The 18,897-nt window shown below is 41.8% G+C and overlaps 1 protein-coding gene across 5 annotated transcripts in view; it reads right to left on the reverse strand.

Moving 5' to 3' along the window:
• Positions 1-18,897, reverse strand: part of BLNK (B cell linker) — a 117,430-nt gene that overhangs the window by 44,548 nt on the left and 53,985 nt on the right. For 2 of the 5 annotated variants that reach the window (XM_087767436.1, XM_087767435.1), the window contains exon 1: positions 5,349-5,673. The exons of the other annotated variants lie outside the window; for them this stretch is intronic. In XM_087767436.1, coding sequence (XP_087623562.1) covers positions 5,349-5,395 — 47 coding nt within the window. In that variant the 5' untranslated portion in view covers positions 5,396-5,673. Of the gene's footprint in view, positions 1-5,348; positions 5,674-18,897 lie in introns of those variants that run through there. 5 annotated transcript variants of the gene reach the window in all.

The following is an 18,897-nucleotide window of genomic DNA, read 5'->3' on the forward strand; positions in this document are numbered from 1 at the left end:
TGGACAGTTATTTTTGCAAAACTACAATGTCACTAGAAGACCTACAAGACAAATAAAATTTTATTTGGAAGAGTATGCATATGAGGCAGTGGTGGAATAAGCTATGCTAGTGACTGAACAATTTTGCCAGCACAAATAGAATGAAACTATAGGTACTATCTAAGCATAGCTGATCTTGTGAACAGACTATACTCTTACACTGCTGCCTACGTACAGAGATTAAACCAGGGCTTTTCACCATAGTTTCAATATCACACCGCATCACTTTTTCCACATTGCCATATTTTCATTTAAAACATAAGTAGATCACAGTCACACTTAAACACACTTTTCTACAAACAGCATCACAGGCAGGAAATTCTCTATGAGAATAATTTACTATGTGGCAATTTAGGGGTTAAAAAAAGTAGTATTTGCGGGGGGCTTTGGGGGGGGGGGGGGGTTAGGGCAGCTTGGAGATTGGTCCAGGTGGGATGACATAGCTGGGAAGAAGGATGATAAGCAAGGAAAAAAAAAAAAAAAAAAAAAAAAGAAACTTTAAAGGGATTGTTAGAATGAAATGCTTGTGCAGAGAGAAAGGAAGGAGGACAAATATAGATGGGGTGGAGGCTATGCTGTGCTGAAACAAGGTCAGAGGGAGAAGCAACGGGAGGGTTTGACTGGAGAAGTCACACTGGGGGTGAAAGCAGGGATTTTTACAGTGGTATCTGGGGAAGTTTGCATTTCGTATCTCATTCCATTCCAAAGTCCAGAGGTGAGAGAGATTCATGAACTGTTTAAGCTGACAGAAGGCTAGAGGAAATGGAGATTATACAGCTTTATCATTTAATCACAGTCCCATGCTTTGTATGGCAAACCGGACCTAACAATCTTACAGAAAGAACTTTTGTTTGTACTGATCAGCACAGCAAATGTAGCTGGTGACCTCCTTTTCCCTTGTGCCTGTGAAATTCAACTTTAAAGACTGCATACCGTTGGCGCTGCGATTTCATGTGACCTTACGTTCAGCCTACATTTTTTTGGGCTAAAATGTGGGTGTGCCACAAAAGCTGCTGTTGTGACAAAGTGTTACTGCGCAGTGGAAAGTTGTCAGGAGAAACTGGAAGCTGAGACAAAAGGCTGCTGGAGGTGGCAACGGGTGGTGTCCCAGAAGACCTTCAAGGCTGTTATGTCCTTAGGGCCTGGGGGTGGAGGCAGATGAGACTTGCTAGAAAGAGAAGAACAGAGCAGGTAGAAGAGCAGGAGCGAGGGGGCCATGACTTCTGAAGAAGAGATAGCGATGAGCATCTAGAAGGGGTTGGTCTGGAAAAAATCTCGTATGTGGAACAGTTCTGATTTGGGCCTTTAGACCATTGAACAGCGTACAAGTAACGGGGCATTTGCACAGCCTTTCCTCCGAAGTCTATGTAACTAAAAAGGGGAAAAGATGTTAAAGTTGGATGTGGACTTTGGTGCCTAGTTCTGTCATGGGGAGCATTCTCTTACTTTGAAACTCCAGTTTCTTTCCTGCTTGAGTTTATTTTTGTTCTTTTGTCTTGTTCAGGTCCACTGATGCAATAAACTATGTTAAAATTTGACTTAAAAAAACAGATTAAGTTTCTAAGTCTGTTTGCTACAATTAACTATTAACAGGAATTAGTAGAACTACTGTAATAAAACATTTTCTTACAGTGCAAAACTAATGTTCAGATATTCCCCATTTTCTCAAAAAGTAAATATTCCCTATGATAAAACATCCTATACGTAGAAGGTATCAGTTTACAGTTAAATATCATTTCACTCCCAAATGAATTAATTTTCTGCTTATACACTTTCAAGAGGAAGCAGTACCAGAAAATCCTCTGGTAAAGAAAAGACCTAGTAGTTACAGTCAGGCTATCTCTATCAGTAGAAAAGTAGTGAAGACTGTAAATACCTTCAGATTTGATAGACAACTAACAGACATTCAGGCCTTAAAGAAACTCCTCTTGGTTTTAATAGAATTAGGACTTAAGCCCTCCTGTTTAGCAAGGGATGTTAAAACAAAATATTGCAAATAAACGGACACACTTGTCCAACATGAGAAAAGAAGTCAGTTGACTTTTTTCACTTGCTTTTCATGTGGGAGTTATGGTTGGAGATAGTGATTTTAAGTTTTTTTTTGGGGGGGGGGGCGGGCAGGGAAGAACTGATGCAAATTAATGAAGTCATCTGAAATGAACACGAAACTGCTCTTGGAAAAGTCTGTTTGCAATCTGGAAGTTGTTGGCTGCATGACCTTAGGCAAGTGAAAGCATGTGGTACACTTCTGGTTCGTGCCATGGTTTGCCCATCACAGCTAAAGACAGCTATGAGCAGAGGGTCATTAAGGTTTGTGGTCATAACAAAAAAAAACACAGCAAGTATGAAAAGATGCTATAACAGAATCATATATAGCAGCTAGAAATTACTTCAAGACCAGGAATCACATGCTCATAGTCTAAGGAACTTGAGCCACAAAAGAGGCTGCAAGTTTAGTGCTGTGTCTTCCGAGTTGCTAACTTCCTGTCACCTTTGCCGCCTGCCATCCCTCGTTATAAAAGTGCATCTATTTATGTATACATTTGCAGCATCATTTTTTTTCTGACATTCAGGCTGAAATCAAGGCACACTAGAACCTGCCGTGGCAGCATGGGTACCGCTCATGTATTCACTCCACAGTTTAAAAAAAACCAAAAACATTCAAAGTACCAAATTATTTGTATGCACCACATAAATTAATTTATCTCATGATAAATAACCAAGCCTTGGAATTCATTTTTCCTGACTATATGGAAGCAATTAGAACACACAATGTACTCTGAGGGAATACTTGTATAATACTGTGCATAGCTTATAACAAACACTATATAAAAATGATACTGCAATTCCATGAAGTTCCAGCGTTCCTATCCAACTGATATTAAAGTTAATTGAGTGACTTAACTGCAAACAATGTCCATACCACAACATGGTATTTAAAGAGGCACAGAAAAACACTTATAGTTCTTATTGTTGCAATAAACAAACAAATGGAATATGTTAAGAATTCAGATCTGATATAAGACTTGCTAATGCAACAAAAAGCTAGGTCTGGTAGGCTCAAATATACCCATGGAGAATAGATGAGCTTAGCAAAACCACAAAATATCTAGTTTTTCAGGTCTACACTTAAAAAATCAAAAGCTCTACTCTCAGACACTGACTCAACAGCAGTGCTACTTTAATTTTTGCTGCTACAAAGCAGAAATTTTCAGAAAGCTGTCTTTAGAAAAACGTGAACTATAATTACACCAATTGAAACTGCATTTGGTAGGAATATTTCTTGGCATATGGAGGAAGGTAGGTTTTTAACATAACCATTTCATTCATGTAGCGTTCAGTACGAACTCTGAACCATCTACGTGTCTTCCATGCGGATAGGAGGCTATACTAGGAAGTCAACTGCACTGTCCACAAGGCATGTAGCGCAAGGGGGTATTCGGCTGGTTCAAAGATGGAGAAAAGGCTGCTGCCAGGTTATGCCGATCTCTTCCTACATTTGCACATCCCTCCTAAATTTGTACTATGAATACGTACTCATGGAAATTTCTGCCTTAAGTTTTTAAAATCCTGATACTGCAGAAGGCCATGGAGGAAAATACCCAGGTTTCTGTCTAAGGAGGTATTTCAACATGCTCAAATCGAAGCATGCATGCATTCCACTGTGTGCAGTGAGAACACTCACACATTTGAGAACTGTGTGCCCCTGCATTCCTTGCACAACTAGGGTGGATTGGCCACGAGGAGGAGGGAGAAAGTAGCTTTTAATACTTCAGGATAACACAGGAAAACAGAGCTACCTCCTCCTGTTCCTTATTTTACAACAATATCAAAACTTCGGACAAGATGAAGAGTGTCAGCCAGTGTAAAGATGCAACAGGGGTGTGATGGCCGCCTTTCTGGTTTAGGGCTTGTGAATCAGTTCACAAACAAGTTGTGGACCATTATAACCCTCACATGTAGACTCCCTCTGTATACTTGAAACTAATCCTGCTTTAATTGTAGCTAGGATGCATCTTCTACACATTTGCAAACAATTTTATCACAGCAGAGAGTGCATGTTTTATTTACATGCCAGTAAATAAAATAAATTTACATACCAGTAACTGTCTTGATGGCATCAAGCTTTCCATCGTACCACTCAACTTATTATCTTCAGATAGCTAGCTCAGACCGAAATTGAGCCCCGAAACTATTTAGACCATTTTAGAGTATTTAAGGTGATAAACTGCAGACAATGAGGAAATTCACTGTCGTCTTCCCCCTGTCCATTGAGCCTTCCACAGAGTTCTTGCCTGGGCTGTAGGATGCACTCTGCTAGGCTTTTATTAGGTCTGCCTGGCTGAGAAACATAGGGGTCATTGCAGCTCTTCAAGTACACCCCCACCCCACCTCGCCAATATTTCAACAGTACGGAAAGAGTAGATATCAAGAAATGCCATTCCATCATAATTAGCTTTAGGGATCATTCTGATTTCCATGACAGCTTCTGGGGAGAGGGAGAGAGACTTGAAAATGGTTTATAAATTAGTATCACGTGCTTAAGTATGAGTTATTTTAGGAAAAAATATTTTTCAGTATTTCATTCTTATTTTTCAGAGGAAGAAAAAGTTTCTGTGCTACTTTAATCTGAAACAGGACTTCTTTTAAGTATTCAGAAAAAAAAAAAAGTCACGATGAAAGAGCCTTAAGGTGCCAACTCCACCAGCACACCAATCGAGTCACACTAAAAATACTTCAGTAACGGTCAGCTTCTGCTTTTTTTTTTCCTCTCAAACCCTGTATTTAACATTGTTCTCCTTCACTTAGGAACATTTCCCGTTTTCCAGTTCCCTCTATTCCACCAGTTCTTTTGAAGATTAGGAAATATTACAGAACTTAACTGCAAACACCATCTTCATAGGACACTCTGATTAAACCATTAAGCAATTAATTAAATTTTTCTGATTTGCATAAGGCTCATACATCTTAGTGAGTCAAAGCCCATTTTCTTACAGCTTTGAGAACAGACACTTTAAAAATATTCTGCTTTTCACCGCCGATGAAGCAGACACATTTTGCTTTGAAATCTGTGTCCCCATTAATTGCTCCAGATCTGTATTTACCTTCCGCACTTCCCTGTACCGCCCTGGCGACCAGGAATCACTCCGGTTTACTCCAAACCTTCTGCCAACTTCCTCCTGCCCCAGAGTCTCCCAGTGCCCCGAACTCCAGGGCGGAACGCGGCTCCCGCTCCCCGCCCAGCTCCGCGCCCGCAGGAGCCCCCGCTCCCCACTCGCGGAGGACCCCGCGGGTGGACCAGACCCTACCTGAACTTCTCCCCGGCCGGCACGGTCAGCTTGTTCAGCTTGTCCATGCTCCGCGCTGCGCCTCGTCCCGACCCGGCACCTGTCGGCGCGGCCGCTCCCTCCGGCCGGGCCCCGCACGGCTCCCTCCTAGCGCCCCGACCCGCAGCGCGGCGGAAACTTCTCTGCCGCTGGTGCCTCCGCTGGGTTCAATCGCGGCCGTGCCGGGCTGCTGAAGCCTCTCTCCGTCCTGCCCACTGGCACCACCAGAGGAGGGACGCGGTGCTCGGGGCGCCCGGCCCGGCCCCGCCGCCCGCCCCCGCCCCGTCCCGGCCGGCGGCGCGCACAGGTGGTTGCGGAGCCGGGAGCCGAGGTGGAGCCTTTGGAAGTGGAAACGGGAGGTCTCGTTAATCCGCTCCTCCCTTTAGACCTTTCGGAGTGCCTTAGGGAGGCGCTGGCTTGGCCTCGGAGAAAGGTGAGCCAGCAGTTCGGGTCCCCCGTTTTACAGCGGGTTAGATTTAGATGAGCCGCAGTGGCAGGGCCAGGTAGCCCCCTCGCAGCTGCGTGCCCAGCCCCAGGTGACTGCAGGCTGCCGGGACCGGTGCGGGGCTTGGCTCTCCTCTCCTCCCCGCTCCTCTGCTCTTCCTGGTGAAGATGTGCCAGGTAGCAACATGCTGCCGTGGGAACTTTTCCCTTCCCAGAGGTTCTCCAGCAAAGCTAGAGAAAATCATCCTGTTATCCCCATCCTTTTGAATATAAGGGGGAAAAAAGGTTTCCTTACCCTGTTTCTTAACCTAAGGTGGGAACAGACCCTGATCCTTCCAGGGACACAGAGTGAGGCCATTCCCACGCAAGATGTAGGCAGCCAATCTGAGTTTTATGGCTCTGATATATCTGAGCCTGGGATTTTTTGGCTTAGTCTTGGGCTCAACCATTTTTTCCTCTTTAAAGATGAACTTTATAGGCAGCTGGTTGCTTCTGAGGGGCAAAGTAAGCCGATATTAATGTTCAGCCTTTATCCTGAAGTGCTAATTAATTTGAATTCTGCACCTTTGGAGGATGACTCTTGTCACTCTCTTTCTGTATCTTTGGCCCATCTGCAGCTTAGTTTATAAGCTAAGGCTGCTCTAGGAAAGAAACCTATTCATTCTTTTTTTAAAGATGTACATCTGCATCACATTAATATGTTTTGATAAGTACAATATGTTTTGAGGACACCCAAAGTTATTTCTTGGGGAGATTCTCATTGCCACTTAGGCTAGATTTTCACGTGGATGTGCCTCCTCCCCAGATTGTACTGACTATAGTTTTTTCTTGTGAAAATGTAGCGGCAAAACAGACTTTCCTGGTTAGTGCAGATGACTCTGGGGAAACGGCCTGCCAGGAGATTTGTGTCATTGATAACAGTATTGCTCTGATCTTGGCATGGCTGATGTTTTTGGTCTCTGAGCTTTCAACATGGAAATCACTCAGTATTTGCATAGAGTATTTCTCTAGGGAGGGCCCATAGTGATCAAATTGCCCTTTTTGGCCTATCTTATAAAATTTTGGGGCTTTAAGGAATAAGATAATAATGTTGAATGTAATTTACTACACAAAACTTTGGAATTCCACCCCGCATTGTGTCTGGTTATAAACTGGACATCTTTGCAATTTCACTCCCTCAAAGTTATTTTGAAAATAAAATGAATTTTGAATGAGTTAAAATTAACACTCTGGCAATGTGAAGAAGTGGGTATAAATAAACTGCAGTGTCGCTTTACCTTTTGCTTATACAATCTTCCTGCTATATCTAAACATGTATCAGAACACGGGATTTGCTCAGTAGGCTCATGCAGTGATTTCTTTTACACAACAACTGCCTCTTGCCTGACTGTCGCAGAAATCCCAGACCGTTTCCCTTTGAGATCTTTGGTGGCAGCCTGTCATTTGTGCTGCCATGCTGGTTCCACCTTGTTTCTTCCTGACTCAACAGTTTACAGGTTTAGTTTTAATGCTCTGTAGTGCTCGGCACAGGGGGCTTTCACTCCTGTCCTCGCAGCGCTGTCACCTCGCTGCTCCCCTGCGCTCAGTGACAGTGCAGCTCACACAGGATCTCTCATCCCTGTGACCTGCTGGCCCACGTGTTTGTGTAGCTGTGCAGTGAAATGGACTGGGGAAGGAGTCCACCACAATCGAGCAAAAAGTCACAGAAAAGGGGGGTTTAACTGCATTGGTTCCTTGATTTAATTTGGCGCAGAGGTGTTTGTGAGGGTGCAGCACGGGGCGGGAGGAATAGGGTGTGTTACTGCTTAGATGGGTACTGCTGCCAAGGAGTTACTCCTAAGAAAGTCTTCATTGCACAAGACTTGTTCGTGAGATTTTTGTGGCATCTGCTGTGGGGCCTGTCTGCTGGTCATGCCTCAGCCTGCTTGCTTCTTCCATGCATCCACAAGGCCTGATACACAGCCCTGCTTCACTTTAATATCTACAAGCAGTTTGTAGCCAAAAAACCCCAAACCCTTTCCTACTACTCCATCAGGGCTTGTTTTGACCTGTCTGGAAAGCAGTACAGGGAAAGGAGGTCAATGCTTGTCCTCAGCCCTGGCCCTCTGAATGCTTACACAGGGCATATCTTGCTTCCCTTTATATCCACTCCTACCAAGGCACACTGGCACTGGGAATTTTTCTTGGGCAGAAAAGAGTCCTGGCCTAGAATTAGCAGAGGTCACTAGTACCAGGGGATGTGGCCTAGGCTGGCTCTCTTTGCTCATGCAGAACATGGGCAAAGAATAAATTAGCCCCTTCCTCCCCAAAAAGCACATACAGGACCCAGTATCCCACAGTTATCTTAAACTCAAGGCATCTGAGAGAGTGGTTTCTCCTGGCCACCTTAGAATCTGCTGTTCCTGGGAAACCAATGGAGAGTCAAATGCAGGCAAAGTCCTGAAATTAAGGGAAGGAAGCCACCCTCCCCCAAATGTCAAAAAAGCCTTTCTAGTTACAGTGAAATTCTTCCTCTTTCCCATTTTAAATGTGTACGTGCATCAAAAGCATCTGGATCTAAACAGTGTAGCCTCACCAGGAAATGACTACAGCTTGCTTAGCTCTTTCTGGTCTGCCTCCAAATCAGCCTATCTGCCCATCTACCCTGGTGTTGAGAAAGCTTGGCTGGGTGCAACAAGATAGGACAACCACTAGAGAAAAACCTTAAATAAAGAAGAACATGCCCAAGCCCCTCCAAACAGCCCTAGGCCGCTTATTTTTGCCCAGCAGGTGGTTTCAGAGTCCAAACTTCTGGCCCATATTGGGACTGATCCTGCCTGTGGTCAAGAGGGTTTTTGTATAGTCCATACGGAGAGGCACAAACCAGAGTTCGCAGCTGGCGAGGTGGGCCCTGCAGACCTGCACCAGGGACGGGGCAGGTGAGTGGCAGCAGTTCCTCCATCCCTCCAGCGTTACTCATCACTCCAAAATGGTGTCTCTGGGGGCCCAGGCTGGAGGGGGCCAGGGCCTCGCTAACCCCTCCTCCAGAAAACACCCTGCCTTCCTCTTCAGGAGCCCCAGGAGGGCCTGGAGGCGGTGGCAGATTTGAGCCACGCAGCGAACGTAATGTCATGCTATTTTTGTAGTTGTAACCCCAGCAACTGTCCCCCTTTGACCGAATATGCTCATTTGCAGAATGTCAAAGAGGAACTGGGATTTGTTTCACCATGTGGGTGGTATCTTGACCATAGTGATGGTTCCCCAGCCGCAAGGGCCATTCTTGGCAGAGGGGGATTTGTTTCCAGGGATGCCTGTGCTACCTCCATGCTCCCTGGCACATCTGGGGCCAACGGGGATGGTGTGGGATGCACGGTCACTGGCTGGCAAGTGCTGCTGCCCACTGAGACATGGCCTGGCAGCCTGGACCAGCCTGCGCTGCCCAGCTGAGGGACAGGTCCCAGGGGTGGGGGGCATAATGGTGTCCCAGGAGAATATATCTTGACATCTTGGATGAGGCTTTTTGCAGAGGGATTCTCACAGTACTGGTCTTCTGGAGCATCGTCATTCAAGCCCTTTACCTAAATGGTATTTTCTTATCTAATGTTTTAAGAACTTGCATTCATAGGGACTCTGGTGTTTTTGTGATTATGCAGATAGCCACTAACTTTGTTTTCCTGTATATGGCTACAAAAGATATAGGATAAATTCCTGGCACCATTACTTAACACAGGTAATGCAGGATTTGCCTGTAAATTCCCTTGGCAGGATGGTTCACAGAATATGCACGCTTTTTTATTTTTATTTTTGATGCTCAAAATACCATTGACATTTTGGAAAAGACCTTTTAAATGCTTGGACAGATTTTCTAAATGCCATTGACTGTTGCAACATAATTTCCTCATCACTGCAAGTGTTGCGGCTTAGTCTGGGTTTGTCTCTCTGATCCTCTCCCAATATGACCGTGTAATTCTCCATTTATGCTCATAAATAAAAAGATTTTAAAAAACAAGTTCTTTATCTTGTATGTTCAGAAACTAAAATTATTTTTTACTCCCTCTGCTATTTTCTGCTGTTTAATTCCCGCTGGCTCATCCCTTGTACGTGCTGCCTCACTCTGGCGGCGGTTCTGGTTTCTGTTTAAGAGGTGTGAGGTCATTGAGGCATGGTCAAAACTAGACTCGGTGGGACAAACTGTGTCTGAGACTGTGTGTATCCTACCTTCATTTGGTCAAAATTTGCTGTGAATTGCCAGATATTTCCTGTTTGCTCAGGGCTCCAGTTTTCTATGCCCTATTGTTAAGATCATTTATGGTTTGACTTTGCTTCTCTGAGTAGGTAGAAAACTCCTGTAGCACAGAAACAAGGGATCGGAAGACTTGTCTGAAGCATTTTACTCCTTGGTAAGTAGTGTTCCTAGATCAGAATAAGCATCTTCACACAGAGCCAGTCGTTGTAGGGAAACCATTAGGCAAAATCCAGAGTTTGACTGCTGTCACTGACAAGACTGATAGTCTTTCTTGGCTGAAGGTTTCGCTCTGACTCCTTTGATGACTGCTTTTTCCAATTTCCCCTGAAATTAATGCTCTCTAGTTTAATACCTTCCAGTACATGGTTTGTATGATGATTTTGGGTTTGTCAGGGAAAGAGTGTGAAAAGTCCAAGCCAGTGTATAGGTACAGCCTTGGCTCTCAGTTGCCGTTTCTGAACTTCTAGGATTTTACATAGTTGAAATAAAAAGCAGAGAATCGTAAACTGTATCATGTAGCATAAAGATTTAGCAGTGAGAAGGTGAATAAAAAGAACTGCAAAGAGATTAGTTTAAAATATCGATTTATAGTAAATGTTTTTGATGTTTATTTTTATTTTTAATGCTTTGAGGAGACAGTGCTGCATCAAAGGATCTCAATGAACTATGCATGACTATTTCAAGAGGAAGCTATTTTTTACAGATTACATTAATGCTCATAGATACAGTCTAGTGCCTTCAATGTAAAACAGCTGATAAACCTGATTTGAAGTAAGCAATAGGTTTGATAACCAGGTTTCAATTTTATTCATAACATGACCGTATAAGACTTACTTTTTCTCTCAGTCATGTTAGAAAACCCATTTCTTAACCCCTTCTCAATTAGCAAAATTTTGTCTCCAACATTAATAGAGAAGATTGTGCCAAAATTTTTTCTTAGAAGTACTCAGGAGTCAAGGATGCAACTGTTCTTTATAGGAAAGAATTCTTCAAGTGGATTTCACGTGCAACCTGTCTTGCCAAGTAGCTAGTGTATGTTTTCATTTTGACTTCCCCACTTCTGAGGAATGTGGGGAACCACAAGATGTTGCACATTTTACTCTTTAAAAGACAGCTTTGTGAGCTTTTGCTTGGCTTTTCCTTCAGGCAGTCCTGACAAAAGAGCAGCAATGTAGGCTCTCCTGAGCAATATGTAAAATGATTGAAAATTCACTTCAAAATATCTGTCTGATTTTACTGTCTTGAGCTCATAGTATTTCACCTAGCTCAGAGGTACTTCTCCCTGCCTATATCTACATGCTGTCTTAAATCTCTCTCAGACTCTGATAATCGCTTCAAAGGGAGTATTCTGTTTAAAATTTGAGTCTACTCCTTGAGCTCTGACTTCATGCTACTACTAGGATAGCACTAAAGGTGAGAGCTCCAACCATGGAAGCAGTGTAATGTGAGTGTAAATGTAGCCAGTAAATGATTGCTACAGTTCTGTTTTTCAAGGCTGTGGAAGTTTAGTGAAAATAACCCAAACTGATACGACCTACATCTGAATTGGAAAACAGCCCAAATTCCTAACACCTGAATCTGAACTGGAATCTGTAGCCATGATGCAGGCTTGAATTTTTCCTAAAGGTCTGCTATTTTAAAGTATTTTGTATATATTTGATCTCTTCTGCTTTCAGAATATCCATAGGAAGATGTGCCAGCAATACATTGTGGGGATGAAGAGCGGAAGGGAAACGGAGGGTTAGCAGTAGACTGTCACATGCTGCCTGGGAGGGTTTTGTGCTTGATCATACGGGTCTGAATGCAAATTTGTGGGACTCGGTACCACGCCAAAAGAGCACTCAAACTCTATTGTTTAAAATTATGCCAATTTAGACATAGTTTTGTTTCCCCTCGATTTCTATTTCAGTTGATACACTGCCTACTTAACTTACCATTTAGTGTCCCATAGCTGGTATTTGGAAACCATGAGTTTATGGAACATGATTTCTCATGACATTCTCTGTATTTACCACTTATTGATTGCTATGAACAGGTGAAACACTGCTGCTTTGTGTTTAAAATAATACATCTCTCTTTTTTCCAAGCATTGCTCTCAGACTCTCATTAACTTGTCTATTTGAATGCATTTTTTCTATTTCCGGGTTGCATATGAGTTGTTCTAAATTAGAAAACACTACTTGTACAGGAAAAGTTGCATGTAGGCATTTAGTCTTAGAAGATGAGAGGAAGGCACTTTTCTGCCCCAAGTGTTTTTAAATAATACTAATTTTCAGAAGTTTTAGTCTCTTCACTGTGGGTCAAATGGCTCAATGTCACAGTGTTAATTTTGGAAGACTCCTGGCAATTGCCCTAGAAATCTTAAAGTTTTAATCTGTTATCACTTTGGATACTTAAATGGCATATTCAAAGTTGCTCATATAGTAATAGTAGTAGGAGATGCATTTGAAAATGCAACTCTAAATTTAATTGAAGGGGATTTGGGTTTGTCTTTAGGCTCACTGGAGGAAACAGGCTGTACGTGTAGGCATGTACTGCAGGGTAGGCGAAGATGTGAAAACAGTAAATTTAGTAGGATTTTCTCATGAAGGGGCTTCTGAGCAAACTCATTTTAGCACCTGCGGAGAAAATGTGTTTTATTTCTCTGGGGACAAACCCACTGTGAAAAAAGCTGCACTTCTGCTTTTCAGTTTTACTGTCATCTGTTCCACATGCACACAAAAACACAAAATTTGCTCCTTCAGACAGACTAGTTATTTAATGTTAAACTGAAAGCATTTGAGGTCAGATTGCCTTGGAGGCAGTGACCTGTGTTGGAGCCAACCGACAGCTACAGTGACTCTGAAGAATAGTGAGGCTGCTTGGCTTGCAAATCTTAGCCCCTTCCAGCAGTCAAGAGTGACTGCAACGGAGATACTTGTAACTGGCCAGCTTTGGTCTAGCTCTGATCCTAACCACGGAAGGGAGGGCGTAGGGGCACAGGCTTCTCTGCAGACTGGCAAGCCACTCTTGTTTTGGACTTTTCTCCGGGGCTTGTATACCGTGCTCTCCATCCTCCTCATCTCTTGCTGCAACTGGATTAAATCTTGGACGAGTTTGCTTCCCTGTCTGTCCTTCTGTTTGGGGTGTGGATTTACCATGGAGGGTACGCAGGAGGCCTTAGTGGGAGTGCTTAGCAGAGTGGGTTATTTGGCCCTGGCACTGAGAATGAGACTTGCACGGGGCAGAGGAGGACGGGGGAGGAGGAGCGTTTTGTGTCCTTCCTTTCAGCGTGTGTCTATGGAGCATCAGTCAGAATTGAGACACAGATAGTGAATGGTCTAAATATGTTTGTGTCCCTGCTGACAAAATTGCTGTGTATGCTCACACAGACAAAAGGCTGCACAGAGTTTTCAAATTTCAAAATGAAAGGGATGTCTTAAAATGAGGTTATTTTTGTATAGCGCTGATACTATTTACACATATCATGATGCCTTCAGTACCTGGAAGATGCTGAAAAAACAATAGTTTTTAAACCGCTTCTTTCCTGCACTGGCCTGTAATACATACAGCCAAGGAAAATAGTTGGTGCATCTTTTCTCTAGCACAATTTGGTAATCTGCACTGCTTCACTGACCATAATAATTGCTGTCTGAGCATTTTCCTGTCCCTGCTCAGGAACAGGAAGAATACTTTTGTCTGTAGTCTTTTCTGTTTTCATGTGTTTCCATCTTCGTCAGACTGCTCTCTTCTGTTTCTTGGATAACTGCAATTGCCTAACCCTATGTTCTGGGAGCAGAAATGTCATTGAACAGAAAAAGTTCTGAAAGTCCTTCTCACCCAGAAGTATAGTGGTTTTGAAATACTGCCTTCAAAAAAAGACAGTGAAGTGATAAAGGAGATGGGGTACTTTCTAAAGAAAGAAATCCTAATCTTTTTAATTAAAAAAGTAGCAAAGTACTATTTGAAATAATAACAGGATAACATTTTATGACCAAAGGTGCTATATGGCTGTGAATTGAGATAGACTTTCATGGAATACTGTCTTCTGTGGAGAAAAATTGCTCAGACTTGTAACTATAGCCATGAAATTTTTCTGTTGTCTAAGACTGCAAATTTTGTGAATTGTTGCAAAGAATATGTTTACACACTTACTAATTTTAATTGCATTAAGGCTACAAAACTGTAGCAGATGAATAGGAATGCCACACTATATCAGAGTGGGTTATTATTTTTATATATCCTATTTTGAAGCATTTATTACTATAGTACAGCATTTAAAAGAGTTATTTCATAAGTTTGTGGTCATAAGAGCCTGCATCTTTCTACTGCATCTACTACGTAGAAAAAAATTCTACATTTAGTATCAAAGACTGGGTTTCAGAATAACCGTTTCTGCTTTTTTTGTTATCCCTTCAGATTTAAAATATAAAGGGAACTCAGGGAGAAGTGAAAGAAGAAAGAAAATTGATAGAAGTCTACATGTAAAGAAACACATATATGTAAATTTGAATAGTCATTGTACTGCAGTAGCACATAGCAGTCTTATTTATAAACAATTATCCCTTTTCGTTATATGTTGTTCTAACAGAGAACAAGAAGGTGGTCACCGCATGGAGGAAATTATTATCTAAAATATTTTGGGATTAAAGAAGGTTTCTGACTGGTAGTTTAGAAATAATATACACAGATGATAGTCTCACAAGATTTTTAATTTCTGGAAACTAGTGGATTTTACCAACATCTGCAGCATTGAATTGGGTACTTAAACCTTCTCTGTGTTGTAGAGATCTGCCTGGGGTTATGTTATACGTTTGAAATTGTCCTGTTTGTTATTGCCGCAATAATGTTGAGTCAGGCATAGGTTTATAAACAGACAGATGAGTGAAGACTAGATTGCTATGTACTATTCGTAATTCAAAACTGTTGACAAAGTATATATTATTTGCATAGCTTTTGCTATAAAACGTTCATATTAGTTAGCAAATAGGAAGACAATAGTGACACAATAGAGTCTTCCAGGGAGAAATTATTGGTTTTTAAGGTCTCGCTTCCTTAAGGTTTGTAGTTTCTTTCAAGCTTAAGCTTTCCTTGAGGTTGATTAACTTTCATCATTCTGTTCACAGGAAAATTTCCCTTTTTATGAAAAAGACTCCTCAAAGTATCATGAGCTTCTAAAGAAACTATAGATTTCTGTTATTATTCTTATTCCTAGTGGAACTGATACCACCAACACTTTCCTGAATCAAAGTTCACAGGGTACATTTATTTGTTTCAGCATGGTCCATTGGGGTGTTATACCAGCTCAGCGAGTGACGTACTGTTCATACGCATGCATACAGAGGCACCCACCCACACTCATTTGCTCATTCTTATATTTCTTAGGCACCTGATGCAGGCTAATGTCACAAATGTCATATGAATTAGACCTTTCATCTGACCCAGGATTGCTTTATTTTAAGTAAGCCAATACTCAAGAATATTAGAATAGAAAAAAATGCCATAATGAAGGAGCAAATTTTTGAGCTCGGTATTGAATAAATTCTAAGCCTGCCCAGGTATCTGCTGGAGCTACGCCACAGGGCTATGTTTCAAAATGTTCTTGGTGCATTGGCTGTGAATGAACAACACTTCAAATCTGTACAGAAAGGGGCTTTTCCCAGAAACTGGTATTCCTTCCTGTGGGCTCTGCAAGGTACATGATAGGTATAGATATATACTGTTATGTTGGTTTTGACTTAGGCTAATTCTGGACCATTTACATCTTTAATCCTGAAGAATTTATTCCCATTATTCATTGTGGTTAACAGAGGATCTGATGTTATATTCACCTTGATGATGGTAGAGAAGTGTTGCTGGAAAGACATCATCTGTAAAGGCTCTGGTCTGTGACCTGAAATTAGCTACATTTGTTATTTTTCAGTGTTTTCTTAGCAATTTTTTTTTAAAGCTAAAAAACAATAAAGTACCAATATGATGGAGGTATGTCATATGTGTTTAATACTGCTTTTGGTTAAAAGCTGAAATTGTGAAATTTTGATTTTATCTCTAATTTTCAATAAATCCCTGGAAAGGGATTAGCTAGCAGAGAATACCTGTAAGACTGTACATGTGAATCATACTTCTGTTTCTTTAAAAAGACAAAATAATGACAGGAAATATTTTACTTTGGAATTTTTTTTCAGAGTATATTTAAATCTATCTAGTTGTGGCCTATATGTGGACAAAAGCCATCTAGTTATGAATAACTTCTTAAACATTATTTGTACCAGTAATATAAAAGGAATATAGCTGGTAGTTAATACTGACGTTTCAAGCAATACAAACAATCCTTTTAGTTCTGTGATCTTGAACTGTAATATCTATTCATTAAAGCAACAGCATGGATATGCCTTATATTCCCATGTATTTCTTCAGAATATTATTGCTTGAGCCAGAGGAATGAGATAAAGAAGATATATATACTGATAAAGGTAATTAATTGTATCAGCCATATCAGGGATTTAGAAAAGGATCCGATTACTTTTATGAAAAATATGGGAAGGCAAATTAACTGAAATGGTAAGATATTTTTAGGTTATTGTCTGTATTCTGAGGGCTTTGTCAAATAATAAAAAGCCATGAAACTGGGGAGTGAGGAACTAAATAGGAGAAATGACAGAGCTGTGGTGGCAGGTGTCTGGGGAAACTGAAGTGCCTGAATTGTGAAGAAGAAACTGAGACTTAATGCTCTGTCAAAGATATCATTGGAGAGTACCTAAAATGTGCAACGGCAGTGGGTGGAGGAGAATGGAAAACAGGAAAGTTAGTATAAGAACTGTAAAATACATAAAATCTCTTTTTTTCCCCTCAGAACCCTTGACTATTAGGAACAGAGAGAGATTGTCAGACTGCAAAATCAGGCATGGCTTTTGGAAAAATAAAATAAAATATTTTTTAAAACAGATCAGGCAATACTGTTCCATTATAATTTTTAACAGCAGTCTCAGCCCAGAACAAGACAGCTTTGGGCAGGGAGACTGAACTGCCTCCCTACTCTGGAGAATGTCCTTTCATCCCTCTGTCCTCCAGAAAGGCTGATAAAATAACCTGCAAGAGTTGGTCTGAGTAGTCCTAAACTGTAACATGCTGCAGGGAAGCTGCATACACTGCTGTTAGCATGGCAAGAGATTGGCCATAGTCCGGCCTGAAAACACTTCATCTCTTCAAGAATTCAGAGCATACCTGAATTTTACTTCTAAGAATTGTAAACAAACATCAAGATTGTAAAGTCAAAGTGTGTTTACACTGTGTGATGGAGCACAGTGCCAGAGCTGGTGACAACTGAGCAGTCTCTGGAACAAGAAGTAGCAGAGCTGCACCTGGAGACAAGGCATTTCAGATCACATGCAGCATCCAGTAGTGCAGCTTTCCTGCTTCTGGCAGCTGAGCAGCTCCTGTGCTTGGTGCTAGCTCCTCAGTCCCTATACTGCACCCACTGCAAGTGTACAGGTGCTCTGAAGCACTGAAAATTAGAGAAAGCTAGCATGCAGGTTGCCTGAGACTCGTAATTTCATAAATATGTGCATTATGGTATTATCTGTATTTAGGTGGTTACAGATGATCTACCCAGAGAGACTCTCTGATGCTCTGAATCATGTGTTGATGGGTGTTAATACCATCCATCATGTAGATACGCACAAGTACCATCATGCCAGCGTCTGTGGTGTTACTAAGGTAGTTCTACATTCCTCACATTGGTGATGCTCTTGGAAAGGGAGTTTATGAGGTAGGTGCTAGTAAAGAGGTATTTATTTGCATGCTGAATGCAATTTCTGCATTTGTTTGGGGCAAATCTTTGAAATATATATTTTCGGCAAATTTATTAATTCTATGGCTTGCCACCTGTAGCTGTGCAGGCTGTTGGGTTTCAGGTCTTGAATTCTGTTGCCCAAAGGGCTGCTGTAGCATTCCTACCAACTGCACTTCATCTTTTGCCAGGCCAGCTGTGCTGAACAGCCTCTCCTGAAGCTGTTTCAAGTGACTGGTTGCTACAGCACCAACTGTCTGGCTTGCAGCTGCAACAGGCCCTCCTGCCACAGCCCCTTAACTTCTCCTTGCAGCTCATCTTGCAACTTCTCTACCCTGCTTGTCTAGCTGACCCCATTTTTAAGCACCGTGGTTTTCACGGCTTAGTATCTTATCTCAACCGTTTACCTGTTCCCTTCTCATTTCTGAATTCCAGAAAGTCTGAATGAGAGGGTTTAATACTTTCCTTCATTATCTTAGAAGTACTGCATAGACCACCTGCCATCGCAGCACAGAAGTATGAACTAATGAATGAAGCTCTGCATGCTTACACAAAAGCAAAAAGAGGTTATGTTATGTTTTCACTCATTTTCACAGAGGCTAGTCTAAAGTGAGAAGAATGAAATGTCTGTCCTGCAGAGAGCATAAATATGTGTTGATAACATGCTCTAAATTAAGTATTGTATTTCTTTCAAAAACTGAGAGGACACCAGTTTGGAGACTTGGAGCAAAATGAGCCAAGACATCTGCTCTGTTTTCTGTCCAGTGTGTACTTGAGCTGGGGCACATGTGGAATTCTGCTAAAATGAGATTATAAATTAATGGTCCTTCACACTTCATTGCTTGAATGAGCCAGAAGTTATTTTCTTTTGAGTTTTGAGTCCCAAGTGCAACACTTTCTGACTACCAAATATGATTTTCTAAAAGGGAAGAAAGACCAGTGAATCGAAACTACAACAACCTCTTCTCTGTGGTCTGAGTACAGCCATGTAATAGAGGAAAGGAAAGCATATCAACTGACAGGGTGGATGAAAAAGGTACTGTCCAGACATATGATGATGGTGAAGAACTGATTTGTGATTTGGGCAACAGCTT

This window comes from Nipponia nippon, unplaced genomic scaffold (genome assembly GCF_047370975.1).
Source record: "Nipponia nippon isolate SJK-2023a ecotype South Korea unplaced genomic scaffold, ASM4737097v1 scaffold_3, whole genome shotgun sequence".
Classification (NCBI taxonomy): domain Eukaryota; kingdom Metazoa; phylum Chordata; class Aves; order Pelecaniformes; family Threskiornithidae; genus Nipponia; species Nipponia nippon.